The sequence below is a fragment of the Oreochromis niloticus genome, linkage group LG2 (genome assembly GCF_001858045.2).
Source record: "Oreochromis niloticus isolate F11D_XX linkage group LG2, O_niloticus_UMD_NMBU, whole genome shotgun sequence".
NCBI classification, from domain to species: Eukaryota; Metazoa; Chordata; class Actinopteri; order Cichliformes; family Cichlidae; genus Oreochromis; species Oreochromis niloticus.
In genome coordinates this window covers 23,440,741-23,462,408 of record NC_031966.2, presented here as the reverse complement: position 1 = coordinate 23,462,408, position 21,668 = coordinate 23,440,741, and the positions used below count along the sequence as shown (strand labels likewise).

Below are 21,668 nucleotides of genomic sequence, written 5' to 3'. Positions count from 1 at the left end.
ATAACGCATGGCTTTCTTACAGAATAATCAAAGCAACACGGCCTAACGTGTTTATGGTAGATCTGCATACAGGGGAAATCAGAACAACGCGAACATTCATAGAAGACGATGAACCAAAACATACTATTGTTGTATTAGTAACGGATAACGGGCTCGAATCTCTCTCTGCCACTGCGACAGTCAGCATAATGCTTGGTGACGAGCTCCCCGTTTTAAGCGAACTTTTAGAGTTTGCAGATGAGTCACAAGAGAGCGATAACTTAACGCTCTATTTGATAATCGCTCTTTCAGCCGTGTCTTCTATGTTTATCCTTCTAATCAGTGGCGTGTTTTATTTTAAGCTCTGTCGGCGTAGCTACGTTTACCGTTCAACCACAGCCAGTCTGCCCGTTTTCCCCACGACCTATTGTCCCTCTAGTTTTGCAGATTTTAGCCGTTGCGGCACCTTGCTGAATGATGAGCGATATGATTCCTTTATGACCACTGGGTCGTGGAGAGGCGATTTTCGTTTCGCATCAAATACAGACACCGACACGCTTAAGAAAAGAAGTGCAGCTTATCAGAAAAACACACTGAGGCGCCTCAGTGCAGACAGGGCCACGCTGAAGGTGAGGGCAGGTGCACCGCATCCCTGTTATGTGATCAAATGAGAGTGTGCCATAGCATGTTTTAACATGTTGAATTTGAGATGGACCTTTTTAACAAAAATGTTGTAACTGAGGTTTCTTTAAAAACTAAATAAATAAATAATGCTTCTATATAATTACTTAAAATATACACGCAATGGTTCTCCGTGATCCAGTGGTTCTAAAAGATTTTGTCTTATATATGGGTGTATTTGTGCACGAATATGTTGTCTTTTATATATAACCTCAACTTCACCGCCACATTGACACATTGGACACAGGTAGCAGTCTCGAACTTATAGGTGTTTTGTTTTTGACATATTATTAGACGTAGTATCACAGAAGTGTAACTAAAGTATTTGTTGTATTTATCTATATTGCCTGTGACAGTTAAATGTAGCGTTTAGTAACTTTATAAATTTTCTGTAATTTTTTACATTTATTTTCTGTTTTTAATCTAAGAAAAAAATATTCTATGGTTGATCCCCTTTATCTTATCTGCACAAGTAACAGACACAACATAATATTTGTAATACCTTTCAGTGTGGAAAAACATATAACTGATTAAATACATTAGTTGAAATGTCTCATTTTCTGCATTCAAAATGCAGGGCAGACCGTTATGACTTCATTCATCCCTATGTCTTCTGAGAGTGATATAGTTGAAGAAAAGTAGTCTTAGGTCTAAGTCTTTTGCTTTGTCTGTGGTATTTTTGTTTTTGCCTGAGTAAAAACATTATTTACAATTGTAATTTTCCATATTCAGACTGTTTTTTTTTCTTCTCTTTGTTCTACTGTAGCCAACTTTTGTCATTGTTTTCATCCTTCATTTGCCCATCTATTATGTTAACCACTTATCCAGCTTGGGGTCTCGGGGCTTGAACCTATCCCAGCTGACATAGTCAAACATCAGTATCCCTGTGAGGTTGTCAGTATTTTTATTTATTTATGGGGCGGGGGTTACCACAAAATTATTGTAACAGAGATCAAATAAAAGCTTTGCACTACATACCTTTTATTGAACCATATGTCAACAGATTTTGTGCATTTGATGAAAAATAAACTTTTAGAAAAGCATCCCTTTTCCTTTTTGACTAATTTCCCCCCCATAAACAACAACAACAATAATAATAACAGAGCAGTTCCTGCTTATAGTGGTCACAAGTGAGGTGATCAGAATAACAAGAAAAAGAAAATTCCCTTTGTGTGTCACTAGAATAACTAGTTCCTGATTTGTTGCTTCTTAACTTCTGCTTTCAGGTAACCCGTTTTAATTTTTTTTAATTTAGTCCTCTAAATGGAAGTGGGTGACCGCTTGCACACTCAGAATTCATGAGAACATAGTCACATATTTTAAATTTAGCTTATGGGAGATTGCCTGCCTTTTTTGTGTGACTCTTTTTTTTCCTCCTGTGCCTTTGTCTACCAGATGTGCATTAGTCTATGTAAGAGCTTTACAGTTGCCTTTCATAGTTCTTCATTGCCTTTGGTAGACTGTATATCAAGTGCAGGAACTTGTAAAAGAAGGAAGTGGGGGATTTGGGCACAAGAGGGTAGACTGGACAAAATAATATTATTATATTCTTAAAAGGTAAATGCAAATTTAATAATAAAATACATGTGGATAACTACATACTGTTATAGTTTAGACTTTAATTTGATGTATTTGAATGATTTGGTAATTGTCTAGTGACAGTTATTTCTCAGTGTGAAAGATCATCAGTAGTCATCAGTGACCATATTATACCTGTTTTTTGATTATCACTCTGATCGCTTACATGATATGGCCACTGCTAAACAAAGTAGTGTTAGTGGTGTTTTTCTTTCTTTTTTCCCCCTTTTTTTGTTATTAGACTCTACCTTGGCCTACTTAACATTAAGTTTAAAACATAAAACAGTAAACACACAACAGTAAAAGCAAATCATTTTTATTCTTACATTAAAAAACAAGTATATATATGTTTAAATGTTTAGCTGTAAGCTTTATTCAGGTCAGTAGTTAAAATCTTACACAACACCTAAACTGTGAAATGTGTGCATGTGTTTCTGTGTCGCATAAGGTGCCTGAGTGTGCCTACTCCTGCATACTGCAGAGTGCCATGATGATGAAGCAAAGAGGGTTTGTCGTGAAAAGAATACCCCCATGAATTCATATGTGTTTCTCTTATAGCTCTGGGCCCATTTGTGCTCTTTTTTTCCCCTCCGCTTAGTAATAATTCAGCGGGTTGTCTCGTCTTATCTGAGGCCGTAAAGGGGGTGGCTGTAGCTCAGGTGGGTCACCTACTCACCGGAAGGTTGGCGGTTCGATCCCAGGCTCCTCCAGTCTACATGCCAAATATCCCTGGTCAAGATATTAACCCCATGTTGCCCTCCGATGCATCCATCGGAGTGTGAATGCGAGTGAATGTTAGATAGAAGCACTAAAAACCTTAGATAAAGTGCTTGTGTGAATGGGTATGATTGGGTGAATGCACAAGTTGTATAAAGCGCTTTGAGTGCTCAGTGAGAGGAGAGCGCTATATAAGAACCAGTCCATTTACCATTTGTGCTCCTAATTTCATCTGTGCTAGGAGTGGAGGAGTACCCAAGATGGCGGCGCGAGCAGTTGTAGCGGCTGGCGCTCTCCTCAACTTAGCAGTTTTCTTTTTATTTAGTTTATTTTTGTTTCACTTTTCCTCCGACATGCAGGAGCACATGTGCAATACAGCAAAACTGAACTGCTTGCGGTTCTAAACCACAAAAACCTGCACACCTTCGCTGACAATGACTGGGACTCAATTCCCCCTGAGATCCGGAGGGTCACTGACTCCAATTTCACCATACCACCGCTGAAATGGCGTAGGCGACGGAGGCACAGGAAACAGAAGAGAGGGAAGAGAGCGGGGCTGAGGGCTAGGCTACGTGCTAACCCACACGGACCGGCTATTCCGAGCCTCTTCCTCACCAACTCACGGTCACTAAATAACAAGATGGATGAGCTACGACTGCGGATCACCTCACGCTGTTTGGATTACTGTGTTATGATCATCACAAAGACTTGGTTGGACTCTTTTACCCCAGACACTGCGATTGAGCTAGCGGGCCACGCTACATTCACAGCGGACAGGAGCAAAGAGTCCGGTAAGAAACACGGAGGAGGTCTGCTAGTGTTTGTAAACAATAACTGGTGCACCAACAACACAGTTAAAGTCGTCCACTGCTGCCAGGACATAGAATACATGATGGTGCAGTGCAGACCCTTCTACTTGCCGAGAGAGCTCACAGCGATCACAATAATAGCAGTTTATGTGTCGCCGCAAGCTAATGCTAAGTCAGCCATGGAGCTACTCGAGCGCTCCATTAATAAACAGCTTACAAAGCACCCGGACTGCGCTGTGATCGTGGCAGAAGATTTTAACCACGCAAACCTGAAATCTGTCCTGCCTGGATTCTTTAAAAACGTGAGCTTTCCGACGAGGGAAAACACCACACTAGACCAGGTCAACGCCAACATCCCAGATGCCTACAAAGCCACCCGACTACCTCATCTCGGACTCTCTGACCATCTCTCTCTGTCCCTGATCCCTGCTTATAGACCTCTAATTCAAAGGTAAAAAACCATCGGTAAAAGCAGTACGAGTGTGGACCGCGGAAGCCACCACGGCCCTACAAGACTGTTTTGATAACACGAATTGGAGTGTATTTGCAGAAGGAAGGATCAGACTTTGAGGGCCACACATCTGCCGTACTCTCATACATACGCTTCTGTACTGAGAGTGTAACAACAACAAAGACTTTTAATGTGTTCCTGAAACAGAAGCCATGGCTCAACAGTGAGGTGAAAGCCCTACTAAGAGCACGTGACAGCGCCTTCAAATCAGGAGACCAACAAGTCTACAAAGAGGCATGCCAATCTCTGCTTAAAGGCATAAAAGAAGCCAAGTGCAAATACAAACAGCGCATCGAGGAACACTTTAACACAACAACGATGATTCAGCCTACAGAGAGGAGGTTCAGCATCTGAAGCAATGGTGTGACGACAACAACCTGCATCTGAACACAGCCAAGACCAAGGAGATGGTAATCGACTTCAGAAGAACAAAGCGATCTGAGCACTCTACCCTCTACATTGATGGGGAGGAGGTAGAAAGGGTAGAAAGCTTTAAGTTCCTTGGAGTCCACATCTCGGCCGACCTTACCTGGTCCACAAACATCTCCCACCAGGTAGGGAAAGCACAACAAAGGCTGTACTTCCTCAGGAAACTACGTCAGGCCCAATTACCCCAGAAACTGCTAGTAAACTTCTACCGCTCCACCATCGAGAGCCTTCTGACCTACTGCTGCACACTCTGGTTCAACTGCTGCACCGCGGAGGACAAGAGGAAACTGCAGCGGGTGGTGAGGGCAGCAGAGAGGGCAATAGGCACTTCACTAACTCCCCTCAGAGACATCTATACTGGCAGACTTCAGCAGAAAGCCAGTATCATCATCAAAGACCCCTCACACCCTGGACACTCACTTTTTTCCCCCCTTCCCTCTGGTAAACACTACAGGTCCATCAGGTCGAAGACAAACAGATTCAACAGAAGTTTTTACCCACAGGCTGTCAAACATGCCCTACCTCCACCCTGATTGGAGGATAACTGCACTGCCAACACTCATGGACATTACACTTTATTTATAAACCGTATTTCTATTTATACTTCAATGCAACCAACACCCCTACCTCTTTAAACTGTATTTATTATAACCTTATTTAGTATAGTTGCAACAGCCCCCCCCCCCCCCCCCCCCAATGTGCAATACCACTGCTCGCACTGCACCTCTCAATGCACCTGCTCCTCAGATGGCATGTATGTGTATTTATTTGTATATATATATATATATATATATATATATATATATATATATGTAAGGTTGTATGTGGAAATGTGTGTGTGTGTGTGTGTGTGTATGTATGTATGTGAGCATGCATATATGTTTATATACATATATGTATGTATGTGCGTGTATGTTTTTATGGGTGTATCCGCATGTTTGCAGGTGGATGTATAACTTGTACATATCTTTCTTGTGTAAATGTAAATTTGTCTGCTATTGTGTAAATACGCTGTTGTGTACTTCACACACATGGAGAAATGCCAAACTGCCTTTCATTGTTCTTGTAACAGTGACAATAAAAAGCTATTCTATTCTATTCTAAATGCAGCACATATTTTTTTGTTTAATTCTATCTAGGTCACAAGAACATTGTTCAAAGCTCTGTTTCAGCAGTGCTGCTGTAAGATAGGAAAGAATTTCCAGTTTACATAAGGGCTTACTTTAAATATTGAAAGTCTCACAAAGATTCAGTGATTCTAAAAACTGAGGGTAATCTTGTTTTGTCTTGCTTTGGCTTTCAGAATCATCTTGTCCAGAGGGGACATCAACGTTTTAGTTGATTAGTTTTAGTTTGTTTTTTTTCACCAGGTTCTTAAATCATGACCTTCTTAAATGTTATCACATACTGTCACTAAAATATCTAGATTTTGTACCAAATCCTTAGTGTTTTATGTGATAAATTGTCACAGATTTTTTTTTTTTTTGTGCACAGTAGTTGCACAACAGTGTTCTAAACATGAGGAGGAACATTCAGTGCAATTAAATTCTCAAACACTAGATTATTAAATCTAAAATATTTTGGTCTGGGTATGCTGCTTTAAAAACTCAAAAGATCAAATTATGGTATTCCATTGTATCAGTATTGCACTTGCAGTGTGTAAAACCAATAAATATGCATGAATTTTATTTTATTTTATTTTATTGCTGTTGTTCTTCAGGATACATACTAACTACTGTCTTTTTTTCTTCTTTCTTTCTTTGGTGCATGTCCTGGATGAATCTTCCACTTCAATCTAATAGGTAAGATTATTTTGATTTCCCCTTTTCCCTGAAATCTCACCCCAAACACCGTAATCCTTATCATTGCAATATACATCCACAATTAATATGAAATTCACAGTTTCCTTTACACAGTACATGATAGTATTTCACCACAACCCATGATCTACATTGACACTAGATATGAAATGTTATGAGTGTTTATACAACAAATATCCCCAGAAATGTTTCATTGAAAGTCATATTGGTGCATGACTGAGACTGCAGGTAGCAGTCTTGAAACACAGCAGCAACATTACTCTAATTTGTGTGCGTTGTGTAGTTCTACCCTAGGCTTTATGCTACATGAATATTCATGTGAATATTTCTGGCTTCTGCTGTGGAGTCTTTGCCTAAATAATGCTCAATCATGGTGCACAAAATATTTTGCTCTTCAGCAGGATATGCTAATATGTGTGAGGAGGGAAACATGCAAGGAAGTATCAAAACCTATCAAATTTATCCATTCCTTTCAGCTCTACAAAAAAGAAAACAAACCAAAAAAAAAAAAAAACCCATACTGCTCTGAAATGTGTCATTATTCTTTCATGCCTTTGGATGAGTGTAGACTTTGAATGTTGATTCCACTGCTCAAATCTAGGTCATTGGACTCATCAGTTAGATTAGATCAGATTATCTATCCGTCTATCTATCCACTCATTCTCTACTGTATCTTTGTATACATTTGTTCATTTATCTATGTAACCATCTGTCAGCCTGCCTCTCTGTCTGCAGATATGCAGCTCAATATGGTTTTACACAGAATCTGTGTGTTTGTCCACACTTCAGTCTCAACATAATGTTTGTCAAATGAATTCGCTCAATCTCTTATATTTTTTAGTTTGCTGAATATATTGTATCAGAAAACTTTGTCGTTGCTGTCAGCCCACTCCATTCACGGCAAATTTTGGACCTACTTAGGTGGTCATAAGATGACTTGTAAACAGAGATGATAATAAAACAGACAGTATATTAATCACCTGTTATGGAAAAAATATGCTTCATTTATTTAACTTATTCGTTTATTTTTTGACTTGTCTATGCTTATCGAGATTTTGCTTTCTTTTGCATGAATAAAGGTTGGGTGTTGCTAAAAAACAATGTATGTAGTAGTCAGGAAAGGCTAAACAGTGGAGCATCAGTGCTCAGACACCTGCGATGATGCCGTTTTAATTCATCACTGCTGGTGGTGCTGTTGCCTAAGCAGACTTGTGCAATGCGTATTAAAGACACAAAGTCAACACCCGTCTTTAAAGGAAATAGGCGATGGCTATTAAGCCATCACTTTGGGTAAATTTAAAAGAAGACTGTACACACTGCAAAGCCTCTATGATAAATAGCTGGAGCTTTCTGTACCGATGACTGTGTTGTTTTGGATCTGATATTACTGGGAAGAAATGGATAATATGAAGCACAACGGTACCCTACGTCAGTGGAACGTCTCCATTTTGCTTTTCTTTGTGGTTGCTGCGGTCAATGGACAAATCCGCTATTCTATACCAGAAGAGATGAGGAAAGGACTCTTTGTCGGAGACATTGCAAAAGACCTGGGCTTGGATGTCAGACGGTTGGTATCTGGTCGAGCTCGACTGGTAATAGAAGATGATAATCAATATGTAGTGCTGAACCAGAACAAAGGCCATATCGTTGTCAATGAAAGAATTGACAGAGAAAGATTATGCGCTAAGAAATCTCCGTGCAGCTTTAGTCTGGAAATTGTTCTTGAAGAGCCACTCGAATTGTTTTCCATTACTATCGAAATACAAGATATAAATGACCATGCTCCCGTTTTCCCAAAAAAAGAAATTAATTTAGAAATTAGCGAATCGACGCCAACTGGGACTGTGTTTTTGCTTGATAGTGCAGCTGATCCTGACGTAGGGACAAACTCACTGCAGAGTTATTCTTTAAAAGCAAACGAACATTTTGTTCTCAAACAACATACTCGAGCAGATGGGAGTAAATATGCCGAAATGGTGCTTCAGAGTGGTTTGGACCGCGAGAAGCAAAGCAAACATGCGCTCATATTAACGGCTGTCGATGGTGGGGAGCCGCAGATGTCCGGAACGGTAAAAATACACATATCTGTGCTGGATGCAAATGACAACTCGCCTGTTTTTACACAGTCCATATACAAAGCCTCTGTACTGGAAAATGCTTTACGAGGCACAATTATTGCCACAGTCAGTGCAGTAGACGCTGACCAAGGTTACAATGGTAACGTTACATATACATTCACACACCTAGAAGATGGTTCCGCTTGTCCTTTTGAAATAAATTCCAACACGGGTGAGATTAAACTCGTCGGGGATATCGATTATGAGGCTTCTCCAAATTACGAGATAAACCTCCAAGCAAAAGATCCATGGGGTGTCACAGGAGCCAGCAAGTTAGTGATCGAAATAGTAGATGAAAATGATAACACTCCAGTAATCACAATGGCATCATATTCGGGGAAGATTTCAGAAGATTCTCCTCCTGGCACAGTTGTGGCGTTAATTAGTGTCCAAGATAAAGATTCTGGGAAAAACGGACAGGTGCATTTAACTATAGATGAACATCTGCCTTTCAAAATTAAATCTTCTCTCAGAAACTATTATACATTAATCACTGCGCAAACTCTCGACCGAGAGAAGCTTCCCACGTACAACATTACTCTCACTGCCACTGATGAGGGCTTCCCAGTATTATCGAACAAGAAATCTGTCTATTTAGAAGTTAGCGATATTAATGACAACGCTCCAGCTTTTAGTCAAAGTCATTACAGCGCTCAGGTAACGGAAAACAATTCTCCGGGTGTCCCTCTGTTGCAGATTCGTGCTACTGATTTGGACCAGGGCCAGAATGCACGTATATCATATTTTCTTTTTGAAGACGAGCTGAATGGAAATCCGGTATCCGCATATTTCTCCATTAATACAGAGAGTGGAGTCATTCAGTCTCTGCGTTCACTGGACTATGAACAAGTCAAAGAGTATAAAATACGAGTTAAAGCACAAGATGGTGGGTCACCCCCACAGAGTAGTAACACATCAGTTATTGTACATGTACAGGACCAGAACGACAACCCCCCTCAGATTCTGTATCCGGTCCAGACTGGTGGATCTCTGGTGGCTGAAATGGTGCCTCGTTCAGCAGATGTGGGCTATCTGGTGACTAAAGTGGTGGCTGTTGATGTGGACTCTGGACAGAATGCCTGGCTCTCCTATAAACTGCAGAAAGCCACAGACAGGGCGCTGTTTGAAGTGGGCTTACAGAATGGAGAAATCAGAACTATCCGCCAAGTCACTGATAAAGATGCTGTCAAACAAAGACTGACTGTTATAGTGGAGGACAACGGACAGCCCTCTCGTTCAGCTACAGTCGTTGTTAACGTGGCGGTGGCGGACAGCTTCCCTGAAGTGCTGTCGGAGTTCACTGAGTTGACACACGACAAGGAGTACAATGACAACTTGACTTTTTACTTAGTCTTGGCTCTGGCTGTGGTTTCCTTCCTCTTCATCACGTGTTTAGTGGTTATTATATCAGTCAAAATCTACAGGTGGAGACAGTCTCGCATCCTGTATCACTCCAACCTGCCTGTCATTCCATATTATCCACCACGTTACTCAGACACTCTGGGGACAGGGACTCTTCCACATGTGTACAATTACGAGGTATGCAGGACGACTGACTCCAGAAAGAGTGACTGTAAGTTCGGCAGAGCTGGTAGTCAGAACGTGCTGATAATGGACCCCAGATCTACAGGAACGATGCAGCGGATACAGAGTGAAAAGAGCATTCTGGATGAACCAGACTCTCCGATAGAGGTTTGTTTATGTTTTACATTTGGGCGCTTGTGTGTCAGTAATCTAGCATTGCTAATAAATAGTTGTAAACTACACTTTTGCTTTAACAATCATGAAGAGAATTTCTTCTATCATTCCTTAGTAAGTATCTGTCTGTAAAACAAAGTGTAACAATAGCTCCTCATTTGAAGATGGTTATACAATTTCATCGACTCTACTCAAGACAAAGTAAATACACTGACAGCCTAATTTTTGAAAACCTTTGGACTTTGGTTAGTATGGATGACGCTGGAAACTTTGTAGGATACAGTGCAAACATCACGTCTCCGGTTGATTATATTGGCTTGTGCGAACACTAAAATATATATATATATTTTTTTTCATCAAATGACAATGTTTGTTTTTATGCAGGGTTAATATAATTACGTCTAAATACTGTAGTAGTTACATTCTGAAATGGAAACGGCTCCACTGTCCTGTCACTGTCCTTGGTGCTGAAGTGCTTTGCTCTGAGATGCAGTCGTCATTATTATCGTTGAGATTTCTAAGACTTTGAAGAGGCCATTCATTTAGGATCCACTTGTATGTTTTATTTATAATGCAGTTAATTATATAAATAATAACAAATAAATAAATAATAAAAAACGACAACCCATAACTCTATTATTACCAGTCCAGATTCATTTAATAGCAAGCAAGTTTTGCTTTATTATCATTCGTTATTCTTTAAAATTTACAGGTCACCAGCAATGTGTATTTTTTATGTCATAAGGGGACATATGACGGTAACTTTGAAATCCGCGGTTATCAAAAAATGTTTTAAAAAGAAAAAGAAAGAGAAAAAGAGAAGAAAGTGCCAGTGGTCGTTTTGCTTTGTGTCACACACTTTTTTGCTTTTTTTCAGTTGAATTAATCTTTTTCTAACAGTCAAAGTCAGTATTTTCTGCATTCTTTAATTCGCTTAACAGACGTACGTGCCTTTAAAGTGAAATCATTACTTCGTGCAAATGCGTTATTTCTACAGAGATAGTGTGCAGAGTGATGAACGTGGACGTTGGCTTTTCTAGTTTCATATTATACCCTCTAAGTGACGCTGTTGCCTGGTAAATCTATTCTGCCATGCATTTCGAGACAGGGCTGTTTCCTCCCCCATCACTAACGGCAGATGATCTGCTTTTCATAGGAGCTGGATCAAATAGAATACACACCTGTTTTTTTATTTAACGTCATATATCGACCTAGGATGTGTGAGTCTTCCTCTCTAAGTTAAAGCCCTCGATCCATTGCTCGGTTTTGGTTTTTAAGTCCTGTTTTCAAAAATGGCATTTGGAGTAGAACATCGAGACCGAGTTGTAAGATGGCGAATGCGACTTACAGCCAGCCTGTTTGTTTTTCACGTCCTTTTTCTTTATCGAGCGGAGGCACAGATCCGATATTCGATTCCAGAGGAGCTGAAAACGGGGTCCCTTGTTGGAAATGTGGCACAAGATCTTGGCTTGGATCTAAAAAGGCTTCGTTCTGGACGGGCCCGTATCGTTACGGGAGAAAGCATTCAGTACACAGAGCTGGAAACAGACAAAGGGACTTTAGTTGTGAATGAGAGAATAGACCGAGAGCAGCTTTGTGGGGATTTGACTCCATGTAGCTTTACCTTTGAGATTTTATTGGAAAAACCAATGGAGCTGCACCCTGTGACGATAGAGGTATTGGATGTAAATGATAACGCTCCCACTTTTCAGAACAGTCACTTGGAATTTGAAATAAGCGAATCTGCTGCGCTCGGTTCCCGTTTTGTGCTGGAGAGTGCGGAGGACGCTGATGTTGGGCAAAACAGTCTGCAAAACTACATTTTAACTCCGACAGACAATTTTGTGTTAAAAGAATATGTTAATCCGGATGGAAGTAAATATGCTGAAATGGTGCTTCAGAAACCTTTAGACAGAGAGGCACAGCCACGCCTATCTTTAAAACTGTTGGCCGTTGATGGTGGAAATCCACAGAAATCTGGGACAGTAAATATAGAGATAAACGTATTAGATGCAAATGACAATGCTCCGGTGTTTAATCAATCCTTATATAAGGCCGCAGTGATTGAAAATGCCCCAAAAGGCACGCATGTTGTTACAGTGAATGCGAGCGACATTGATACCGGTTCAAACGGAAAAGTGTCATATTACTTTTCAAAATCGAAGGCAGGGATAGCTGATTTATTCGATTTAGATGAAGCTACTGGTCGAATATATGTGGCAAAGGAAATCGATTTTGAAAAGGACAAAAAGATTGAGTTCAGGGTTGAAGCGAAAGATCAAGGGGGGCTGACAGATTCTAGTAAAGTTGAAATTGAGGTCTTGGATATAAACGATAATGCACCGATCATTAACGTGATGTCATTCACTAGTCCTGTGTCAGAAGACTCAGCTCCAGGTACCACTGTTGGCATTATTAACGTGAAAGATCTTGATTCGGGTGAAAACGGACAGGTAAGGTGCACGATCGAAGGCAGTGTTCCTTTTAAAATTAAATCCAATGTGAGAAATTATTATACACTGATAACTGATGCTGCCTTAGATCGTGAAAGTTTGTCAGAATTTAACATCACCGTTATTGCCTCAGACGCGGGCTCCCCTCCGCTGTCAACCAGAAAAACTTTTAATCTAAAGGTGTCAGATGTTAATGACAATTCCCCAAAATTTCCTCGAAATTTTTACACGGCTTGGATTGAAGAAAATAACTCTCCTGGTCTTTCTGTCATGACTGTTAATGCTAAAGACCCCGATGAAAACCAAAACGCCCGCGTTTCCTACATATTGGAAGAATGTGAGATTAATGGGTCTCCAGTATCTGAATACGTTTCTGTTAATGCAGAAAGCGGAGTGGTGTATGCAGTGCGTTCGTTTGACTATGAGCAAATCAAACAACTGTCATTCACTGTAAAAGCGCAGGATGGAGGATCTCTTCCACTCAGCAGCAATGTGACTGTGAAAATAATGATCCAAGACCAGAATGACAACCCCCCACAGGTTCTGTACCCAGTCCAGACTGGTGGATCTCTGGTGGCTGAAATGGTGCCTCGTTCAGCAGATGTGGGCTATCTGGTGACTAAAGTGGTGGCTGTTGATGTGGACTCTGGACAGAATGCCTGGCTCTCCTATAAACTGCAGAAAGCCACAGACAGGGCGCTGTTTGAAGTGGGCCTACAGAATGGAGAAATCAGAACTATCCGCCAAGTCACTGATAAAGATGCTGTCAAACAAAGACTGACTGTTATAGTGGAGGACAACGGACAGCCCTCTCGTTCAGCTACAGTCATTGTTAACGTGGTGGTGGCGGACAGCTTCCCTGAAGTGCTGTCGGAGTTCACTGAATTGACACATGACAAGGAGTACAATGACAACCTGACTTTTTACTTAGTCTTGGCTCTGGCTGTAGTTTCCTTCCTCTTCATCACGTGTTTAGTGGTTATTATATCAGTCAAAATCTACAGGTGGAGACAGTCTCGCATCCTGTATCACTCCAACCTGCCTGTCATTCCATATTATCCACCACGTTACTCAGACACTTTGGGGACAGGCACTCTGCCACACGTGTACAATTACGAGGTGTGCAGGACGACTGACTCCAGAAAGAGTGACTGTAAGTTCGGCAGAGCTGGTAGTCAGAACGTGCTGATAATGGACCCCAATTCTACAGGAACGATGCAGCGGATACAGAGTGAAAAGAGCATCCTGGATGAACCAGAATCTCCCCTGGAGGTTTGTCATTTCCTATAGACATTTGTTCTTTATCCTTTATTTAATTGCTTCAGTGAAATAGCTTCTCAGTGTTGCATAATTTCCAGCAACAAGGACAGAGTCTTAGTTTACATAAGTAGTCAGGTAATACTAGGTTACCAGAATTGACACATTTTCCACACATCCTCCAAAATAATCAGTGGTAGAGGCCAATATTTTCCTTTTAGTATAAATAAATGATTGGTTTTAATGTTCTAAACATGTCTGTGCAGTGTCTTCTGACATTTTGTTTAATGATATTATTTGGTGTTCACAACATTCAAAAGAACGAGACTACCCTAAAAGTTGAGTAAAAACCATTTTAATGTTAAGCGGAGCAATCATTCACACATATCTTAATAGCATTCTTATGTTATGTCTTTCCCATGAAAACATTTGATGACGAGATGGTTGCATGCCAAAATATTTCCTAGTGATTCTAAATTAGTCATTATAAGATCCTGAGGACACCTGAATTATTTTAGCAACTGATATAGATTTATACATGTATATTTTCCTTAAAAGTAATACTTCCACTTTCTTTCTTTTTTTCCCTTGGTTTTTATTTTTTATTCTATTTTTGTTGCAACGGTTGCTTCTGTTTACTGGGTTTAGAAATTACTTGAATGATAATCTCTCATTATTCTAGTGGGTCCATTTTAACTGTATTTCCTCACAAAATTCGTTACGACATACATGCTGAAGTGAAAATATTTTATTGAGCAGGTAGTATGGTGTTTTGATATCATTTCATATTGATCTCCACGCAAGATAAAATATGTTGATATTGGGGTTGGGGTGTTGCTTCTGAAATTCAGGAATCATATGACTTCCACGTTTTATACTCTAAGGGACGCTGTTGGCCAGTTAAATATTTTCCGTCTTTCGTTGTCATCCAGTCCATCCCCTCAGTGATCATACACTGAGGGAAGCTCATTGTGTTTTTTCAAGATTTCGTTTGAACGCGGACTCACAACCTTCTATATAAAGCTTGAAGAAAATTGTAAATGTAGCTTCGGGGATGATAGACTAGGACATTTAAACTGCCTGAACGGAAAAATCGTTCGTTCCATATATTTTTTTTTTCTGTCTGAGTGATGGCGACTTTAAGATGCCTGAGTTGTGTATCCCAATGGCGATCACTTTGTGGAGTACGACGTCACATAGGAATGCTTCTGTTGCTGCTTCTTGTGGTTAACATGGTAGGTGGTCAAATTCGGTATTCTATACCTGAGGAGATGAAGAAAGGCTCTGTTATCGGTAATGTGGCGCAGGATCTTGGCTTGGATCTGAAAAGGCTCCGCTCAGGGCGGGCCCGTATCGTAACCGGAGAAAACGTTCACTACACCGAGCTGCAGAAAGACAAAGGGATTCTGGTCGTGAATGAGAGAATAGATCGAGAGCAGCTTTGTGGGGACGTAACACCGTGTAGTTTCAGCTTTGAGATGATTTTAGAAAATCCGATTGAACTACACAGAATAACTGTCGAGGTTTTGGATATAAATGATCACGCACCTGTCTTCCCAAACAAAGATAAACCCATCAGTTTTGAAATAAGCGAATCAGCTGCAGTTGGAGTGCGTTTCCCTCTGCAGAGCGCGCAGGATCTAGATGTAGGCCAAAACGCACTGCAAAATTATATTCTGTCCCCAAACGACAATTTTATATTGAAACAACATTCAAATCCAGATGGAAGAAAATATGTTGAAATGGTGCTCCAGAAACCTTTAGACAGAGAGCGACACCCGCATTTCTCTTTGAAATTAATCGCAGTTGATGGAGGAACACCGCAGAGATCTGGTACAGTAAATATAGATGTGACTGTGTTAGACGCCAACGACAACGATCCAGTTTTTAATCAATCGGTGTACAAAGCATCTGTTTTGGAAAATACAAAAACAGGGACTAGTATCATTACAGTAAATGCAACAGACGCAGATAGTGGATCATATGGACACATTACATACAGTTTGTCCGAAATGAAAGAAAGTGCAGCGGATATTTTTAGAATTGATGAAAACACCGGAACAATTTACGTGTCTGGTCAGATTGACTACGAGAAAGACAAAAAATACGAGTTAAGGGTAGAGGCAAAGGATCATGGTGGATTAACTGGGACAAGTAAAGTTATATTTGATGTTATTGATGTTAATGATAATGCTCCTATTATAAATGTAATGTCATTTTCTAGTCCCCTGTCAGAGGATGCCCGACCTGGTACAACCATAGCCGTTTTAAATATAAAAGACGCAGATTCTGAGAGAAATGGACAAATTAAATGTTCGATTGATGGTAAACTTCCCTTTAAAATCGAATCATCTCTGACAAATTATTACAATTTGGTCTCAGATCAACACTTTGACAGAGAATCCGTCTCAGAATATAACATAACAATTACAGCCACCGATTTTGGGTCTCCCCCTCTGTCTAGTTCAACAAAATTGCATCTAAAAATCTCTGACGTCAACGACAACGCACCATTATTTGATAAAAACAGCTATACTGCTTATATTACAGAGAATAACTCTCCTGGATTTTCCATATTTACTGTGAGTGCGCGGGACTCTGATTGGAATCAAAACGCTAGGATCTCATATCTTTTAGAGGAACAACAGGTCAGTGGGAGTCCAGTTTCTACTTATGTGTCTTTAAACTCTGAAACTGGAGTTCTTAGTGCGGTTCGCTCCTTTGATTATGAGCAAATTAAACACATTGCGTTAGTAATTAAAGCACAAGATGGAGGCTCTCCTCCACTTAGCAGCAACGTGACTGTGAAAATAATAATCCAAGACCAGAACGACAACCCCCCTCAGGTTCTGTACCCAGTCCAAACTGGTGGCTCTCTGGTGGCTGAAATGGTGCCTCGTTCAGCAGATGTGGGCTATCTGGTGACGAAAGTGGTGGCTGTTGATGTGGACTCTGGACAGAATGCCTGGCTCTCCTATAAACTGCAGAAAGCCACAGACAGGGCCCTGTTTGAAGTGGGCTTACAGAATGGAGAAATCAGAACTATCCGCCAAGTCACTGATAAAGATGCTGTCAAACAAAGACTGACTGTTATAGTGGAGGACAACGGGCAGCCCTCTCGTTCAGCTACAGTCATTGTTAACGTGGCGGTGGCGGACAGCTTCCCTGAAGTGCTATCGGAGTTCACTGAATTGACACACGACAAGGAGTACAATGACAACCTGACTTTTTACTTAGTCTTGGCTCTGGCTGTGGTTTCCTTCCTCTTCATCACGTGTTTAGTGGTTATTATATCAGTCAAAATCTACAGGTGGAGACAGTCTCGCATCCTGTATCACTCCAACCTGCCTGTCATTCCATATTATCCACCACGTTACTCAGACACTTTGGGGACAGGGACTCTCCCCCATGTGTACAATTACGAAGTGTGCAGGACGACTGACTCCAGAAAGAGTGACTGTAAGTTCGGCAGAGCTGGTAGTGAGAACGTGCTGATAATGGACCCCAGTTGTACAGGAACGATGCAGCGGATACAGAGTGAAAAGAGCATCCTGGATGAACCAGACTCTCCTCTAGAGGTCAGTCAAAGGATATTTGTGTATTTATTCTCCTTCTTTGTTTGATTGCTCTGATGAAAAGCTTCGCAGCATTACATATTTCTCAGCACCAAGGACAGCGTCTCAGTTTTCCTCTGCATATAGGTAGGCCTTTAAAGCTTCTCTAAAAGTTCTTACATAGTTAATTTTTAAAAGAAAGTTCTCCCTAAAAGTCCCTAATAGTTTCCAGTATTTCATAAACAGAAGCTTTGCTGGGTAAAAGATTAATGATCATACTCCAAGTGTTTGTGCAATGTTTTGTGCTTGCTTATTGCATCCTCATAAGACGATAAAGAAGACATTGTCATAGTAAAATACTAAAAAGAAGCAGAAATAAGTCAGCCACGTATTTCTGAAGAGCAACGTTATTTTCCTGAAGCCTGCAAAGAAACAAAAAAAATTTATATTTTCTATTACTCATCTCGACATCTTAATCTGTTTAATTATGCTGATATTGTTATTTACTCTTTCTAAGATTTTAAAGCCAGGGAATTATTTTAGTTTCTGGTTATCATGATATTTCGACTGGTGTATCTATATTTCTTTTCTGAGAGTAGGAGTTCTATTCGAGCGATTTTGTTCCCCTGGTTCTCGGCACTGTTTTTCAGCTGGTAGATAATGTAATTGAAACTTCTCTTGTTTGCGGTAGATCGTTCTCAATGTAACTTTTCCACTCACTATTAGTTGTATACACTCTTCAGTGAAAAATTATTTTATTAATAAAAGTAATTTCATATTGATCCCCACGGCTTAGATCGTTGTAACAAAGATTCAAGTCTCGTGTGATTTCTACCTTTTAGACTCTAAGGGACGCTGTTGGCCGCTGAAATATTTTCTCTGTTATGTTGTCATTCAGTCCATCCTCTTAGAGATCACACGGTGAGGAAGGCTATCTGTTTTGCCGAGGGTTCATGTGAACGAAGTCTCACAGATTTCCATTTAGCGCTTGAGAACAATTTTATAGGCCAACCAGCGCTGGTATACTAGGGTCTTTTTGTTACTGCCTAAAGAGACAAATCTTTCTTTCTTTGTGTCTTTTTTGTCTGAGTAATGGCGCCTGTAAGATGTCTACCTTACATATCACCAGGATGGCGATCATTTTGGGGAGTACGACGTCGCATACGATCGCTTCTGTTGCTGCTTCTTGCGGTTAACATGGTAGGTGGTCAGATTCGGTATTCTATACCTGAGGAGATGAAGAAAGGCTCTGTTATCGGTAATGTGGCGCAGGATCTTGGCTTGGATCTGAAAAGGCTCCGCTCAGGGCGGGCCCGTATCGTGACCGGAGAAAACGTTCACTACACCGAGCTGCAGAAAGACAAAGGGATTCTGGTCGTGAATGAGAGAATAGACCGAGAGCAGCTTTGTGGGGACGTAACGCCGTGTAGTTTCAGCTTCGAAATGATTTTGGAAAACCCGATGGAACTACACAGAATAACTGTCGAGGTTTTGGATATAAATGATCACGCACCTGTCTTCCCAAACAAAGATAAACCCATCAGTTTTGAAATAAGCGAATCAGCTGCAGTTGGAGTACGTTTTCCTCTGCAGAGCGCGGAGGATCTAGATGTAGGCCAAAGCGCTCTGCAAAATTATATTCTGTCCCCAAACGACAATTTTATATTAAAACAACATTCAAATCCAGATGGTGGTAAATATGTTGAAATGGTGCTCCAGAAACCTTTAGACAGAGAGCGACACCCGCATTTCTCTTTGAAATTAATCGCAATTGATGGAGGAACACCGCAGAGATCTGGTACAGTAAATATAGATGTGACTGTGTTAGACGCCAACGACAATATTCCAGTTTTTAATCAATCAGTGTACAAAGCGTCTGTTTTGGAAAACACAAAAACACGGACTAGTATCATTACAGTAAATGCCACAGACGCAGACAGTGGATTAAATGGACACATTACATACGGTTTGTCCAAAATGAAAGAAAGTGTAGCAGAAATATTTACGATTGATGAAAACACTGGAACAATTTACGTGTCTGGTCAGATAGATTATGAAAAATACCGAAAATACGAGTTGAGGGTAGAGGCAAAGGATCACGGTGGACTAACTGGGACAAGTAAAGTTATATTTGATGTTATTGATGTTAATGATAATGCTCCTATTATAAATGTAATGTCATTTTCTAGTCCCCTGTCAGAGGATGCAACTCCCGGGACAACTATTGCAATCTTGAATATAAAAGACACAGATTCTGAGAGAAATGGGCAAATTAAATGTTCGATTGATGGTAAACTTCCCTTTAAAATTGAAACATCTCTGACCAACTATTACAATTTGGTCTCAGATCAACACTTTGACAGAGAATCCGTCTCAGAATATAACATAACAATTACAGCCACCGATTTTGGGTCTCCCCCTCTGTCTAGTTCAACAAAATTGCATCTAAAAATCTCTGACGTCAACGACAACGCACCATTATTTGATAAAAACAGCTATACTGCTCATATCACAGAGAATAACTCTCCTGGATTTTCCATATTTACTGTGAGTGCACAGGACTCTGATTGGAATCAAAACGCTAGAATCTCATATCTTTTAGAGGACACACAGCTCAGTGGGAGTCCAGTTTCTACTTATGTGTCTTTAAACTCTGAAACTGGAGTTCTTAACGCGGTTCGCACCTTTGATTATGAGCAAATCAAACAGTTTGAGTTAGTAATTAAAGCACAAGATGGAGGCTCTCCTCCACTCAGTAGCAACGTGACTGTGAAAATAATGATCCAGGACCAGAACGACAACCCCCCTCAGGTTCTGTACCCAGTCCAGACTGGTGGCTCTCTGGTGGCTGAAATGGTGCCACGTTCAGCAGATGTGGGCTATCTGGTGACTAAAGTGGTGGCTGTTGATGTGGACTCTGGACAGAATGCCTGGCTCTCCTATAAACTACAGAAAGCCACAGACAGGGCTCTGTTTGAAGTGGGCTTACAGAATGGAGAAATCAGAACTATCCGCCAAGTCACTGATAAAGATGCTGTCAAACAAAGACTGACTGTTATAGTGGAGGACAACGGGCAGCCCTCTCGTTCAGCTACAGTCGTTGTTAACGTGGCGGTGGCGGACAGTTTCCCTGAAGTGCTGTCGGAGTTCACTGAGTTGACACATGACAAGGAGTACAATGACAACCTGACTTTTTACTTAGTCTTGGCTCTGGCTGTGGTTTCCTTCCTCTTCATCACGTGTTTAGTGGTTATTATATCAGTCAAAATCTACAGGTGGAGACAGTCTCGCATCCTGTATCACTCCAACCTGCCTGTCATTCCATATTATCCACCACGTTACTCAGACACTCTGGGGACAGGGACTCTTCCACATGTGTACAATTACGAGGTGTGCCGGACGACTGACTCCAGAAAGAGTGACTGTAAGTTCGGCAGAGCTGGTAGTCAGAACGTGCTAATAATGGACCCCAGTTGTACAGGAACGATGCAGCGGATACAGAGTGAAAAGAGCATCCTGGATGAACCAGACTCTCCTCTAGAGGTCAGTCAAAGGATATTTCTATATTTATTCTCGTTCTTTATTTAATTACTCTGATGAAAAGCTTGGCAGCATTACACATTTCTCAGCACCAAGGACAGCGTCTCAGTTTTCCTCTGCATAAAGGTAGGCGTATAAAGCTTCTGTAAAAGGTCTTACATAGTTACTTTTTAAAGGAATGTCCTCTTATAAAGTCCCTAATAGTTTCCAGTTTTTTTTTATATCCAAAGTCTTTGTTTATAGAGTACTGATGATCACACTCCAAGTGTTTGTGCAATGTTTCCTGGCAGTGTTTTACTTGCTTACCATTCGCTTGCCATAGTTATGAAGATATTTCAAGGGGACCCTGGAAAGGTAAAATATTAACACAAAGTATAAAGAAGGTATGTGTTCTTAAAAGCATTCTTACTTTCTTGGGGAGTCCATATGCTCATCCAATGTCTATTCAATTACTCGACTCATTCATACCGACTTATTTTATAGTGCTTATGCTTTCGATGCTGTCTGAGTCTCCGTAAGACTTTG

At 40.7% G+C, this 21,668-nt stretch overlaps 3 protein-coding genes across 28 annotated transcripts in view; all 3 read left to right on the top strand.

Annotated features, from left to right (window-relative positions):
• The window catches only part of LOC100711027 (protocadherin gamma-C5), a 285,882-nt gene that overhangs the window by 101,188 nt on the left and 163,026 nt on the right, over positions 1–21,668 (top strand). Inside the window, exon 1 of one of the 26 annotated variants that reach the window (XM_025898838.1) lies at positions 7,747–10,333. The exons of the other annotated variants lie outside the window; for them this stretch is intronic. Coding sequence (XP_025754623.1) covers positions 7,922–10,333 — 2,412 coding nt within the window. The 5' untranslated portion in view covers positions 7,747–7,921. Of the gene's footprint in view, positions 1–7,746; positions 10,334–21,668 lie in introns of those variants that run through there. 26 annotated transcript variants of the gene reach the window in all.
• Positions 15,000–17,687, top strand: LOC112842424 (protocadherin beta-16-like). Its single transcript, XM_025898992.1, has one exon. The coding sequence runs from the start codon at positions 15,180–15,182 to the stop codon at positions 17,670–17,672; it is 2,493 nt and encodes an 830-aa protein (XP_025754777.1). The 5' UTR covers positions 15,000–15,179; the 3' UTR covers positions 17,673–17,687.
• On the top strand, positions 18,518–21,206 carry LOC112842423 (protocadherin beta-16-like). Its single transcript, XM_025898989.1, has one exon. The coding sequence runs from the start codon at positions 18,696–18,698 to the stop codon at positions 21,189–21,191; it is 2,496 nt and encodes an 831-aa protein (XP_025754774.1). The 5' UTR covers positions 18,518–18,695; the 3' UTR covers positions 21,192–21,206.

Excerpts from the sequence above, each read along its gene's own strand:
- LOC112842424 (XM_025898992.1), top strand. The coding sequence starts at position 15,180 with ATGGCGACTTTAAGATGCCTGAGTTGTGTATCCCAATGGCGATCACTT.
- LOC112842423 (XM_025898989.1), top strand. The coding sequence starts at position 18,696 with ATGGCGCCTGTAAGATGTCTACCTTACATATCACCAGGATGGCGATCA.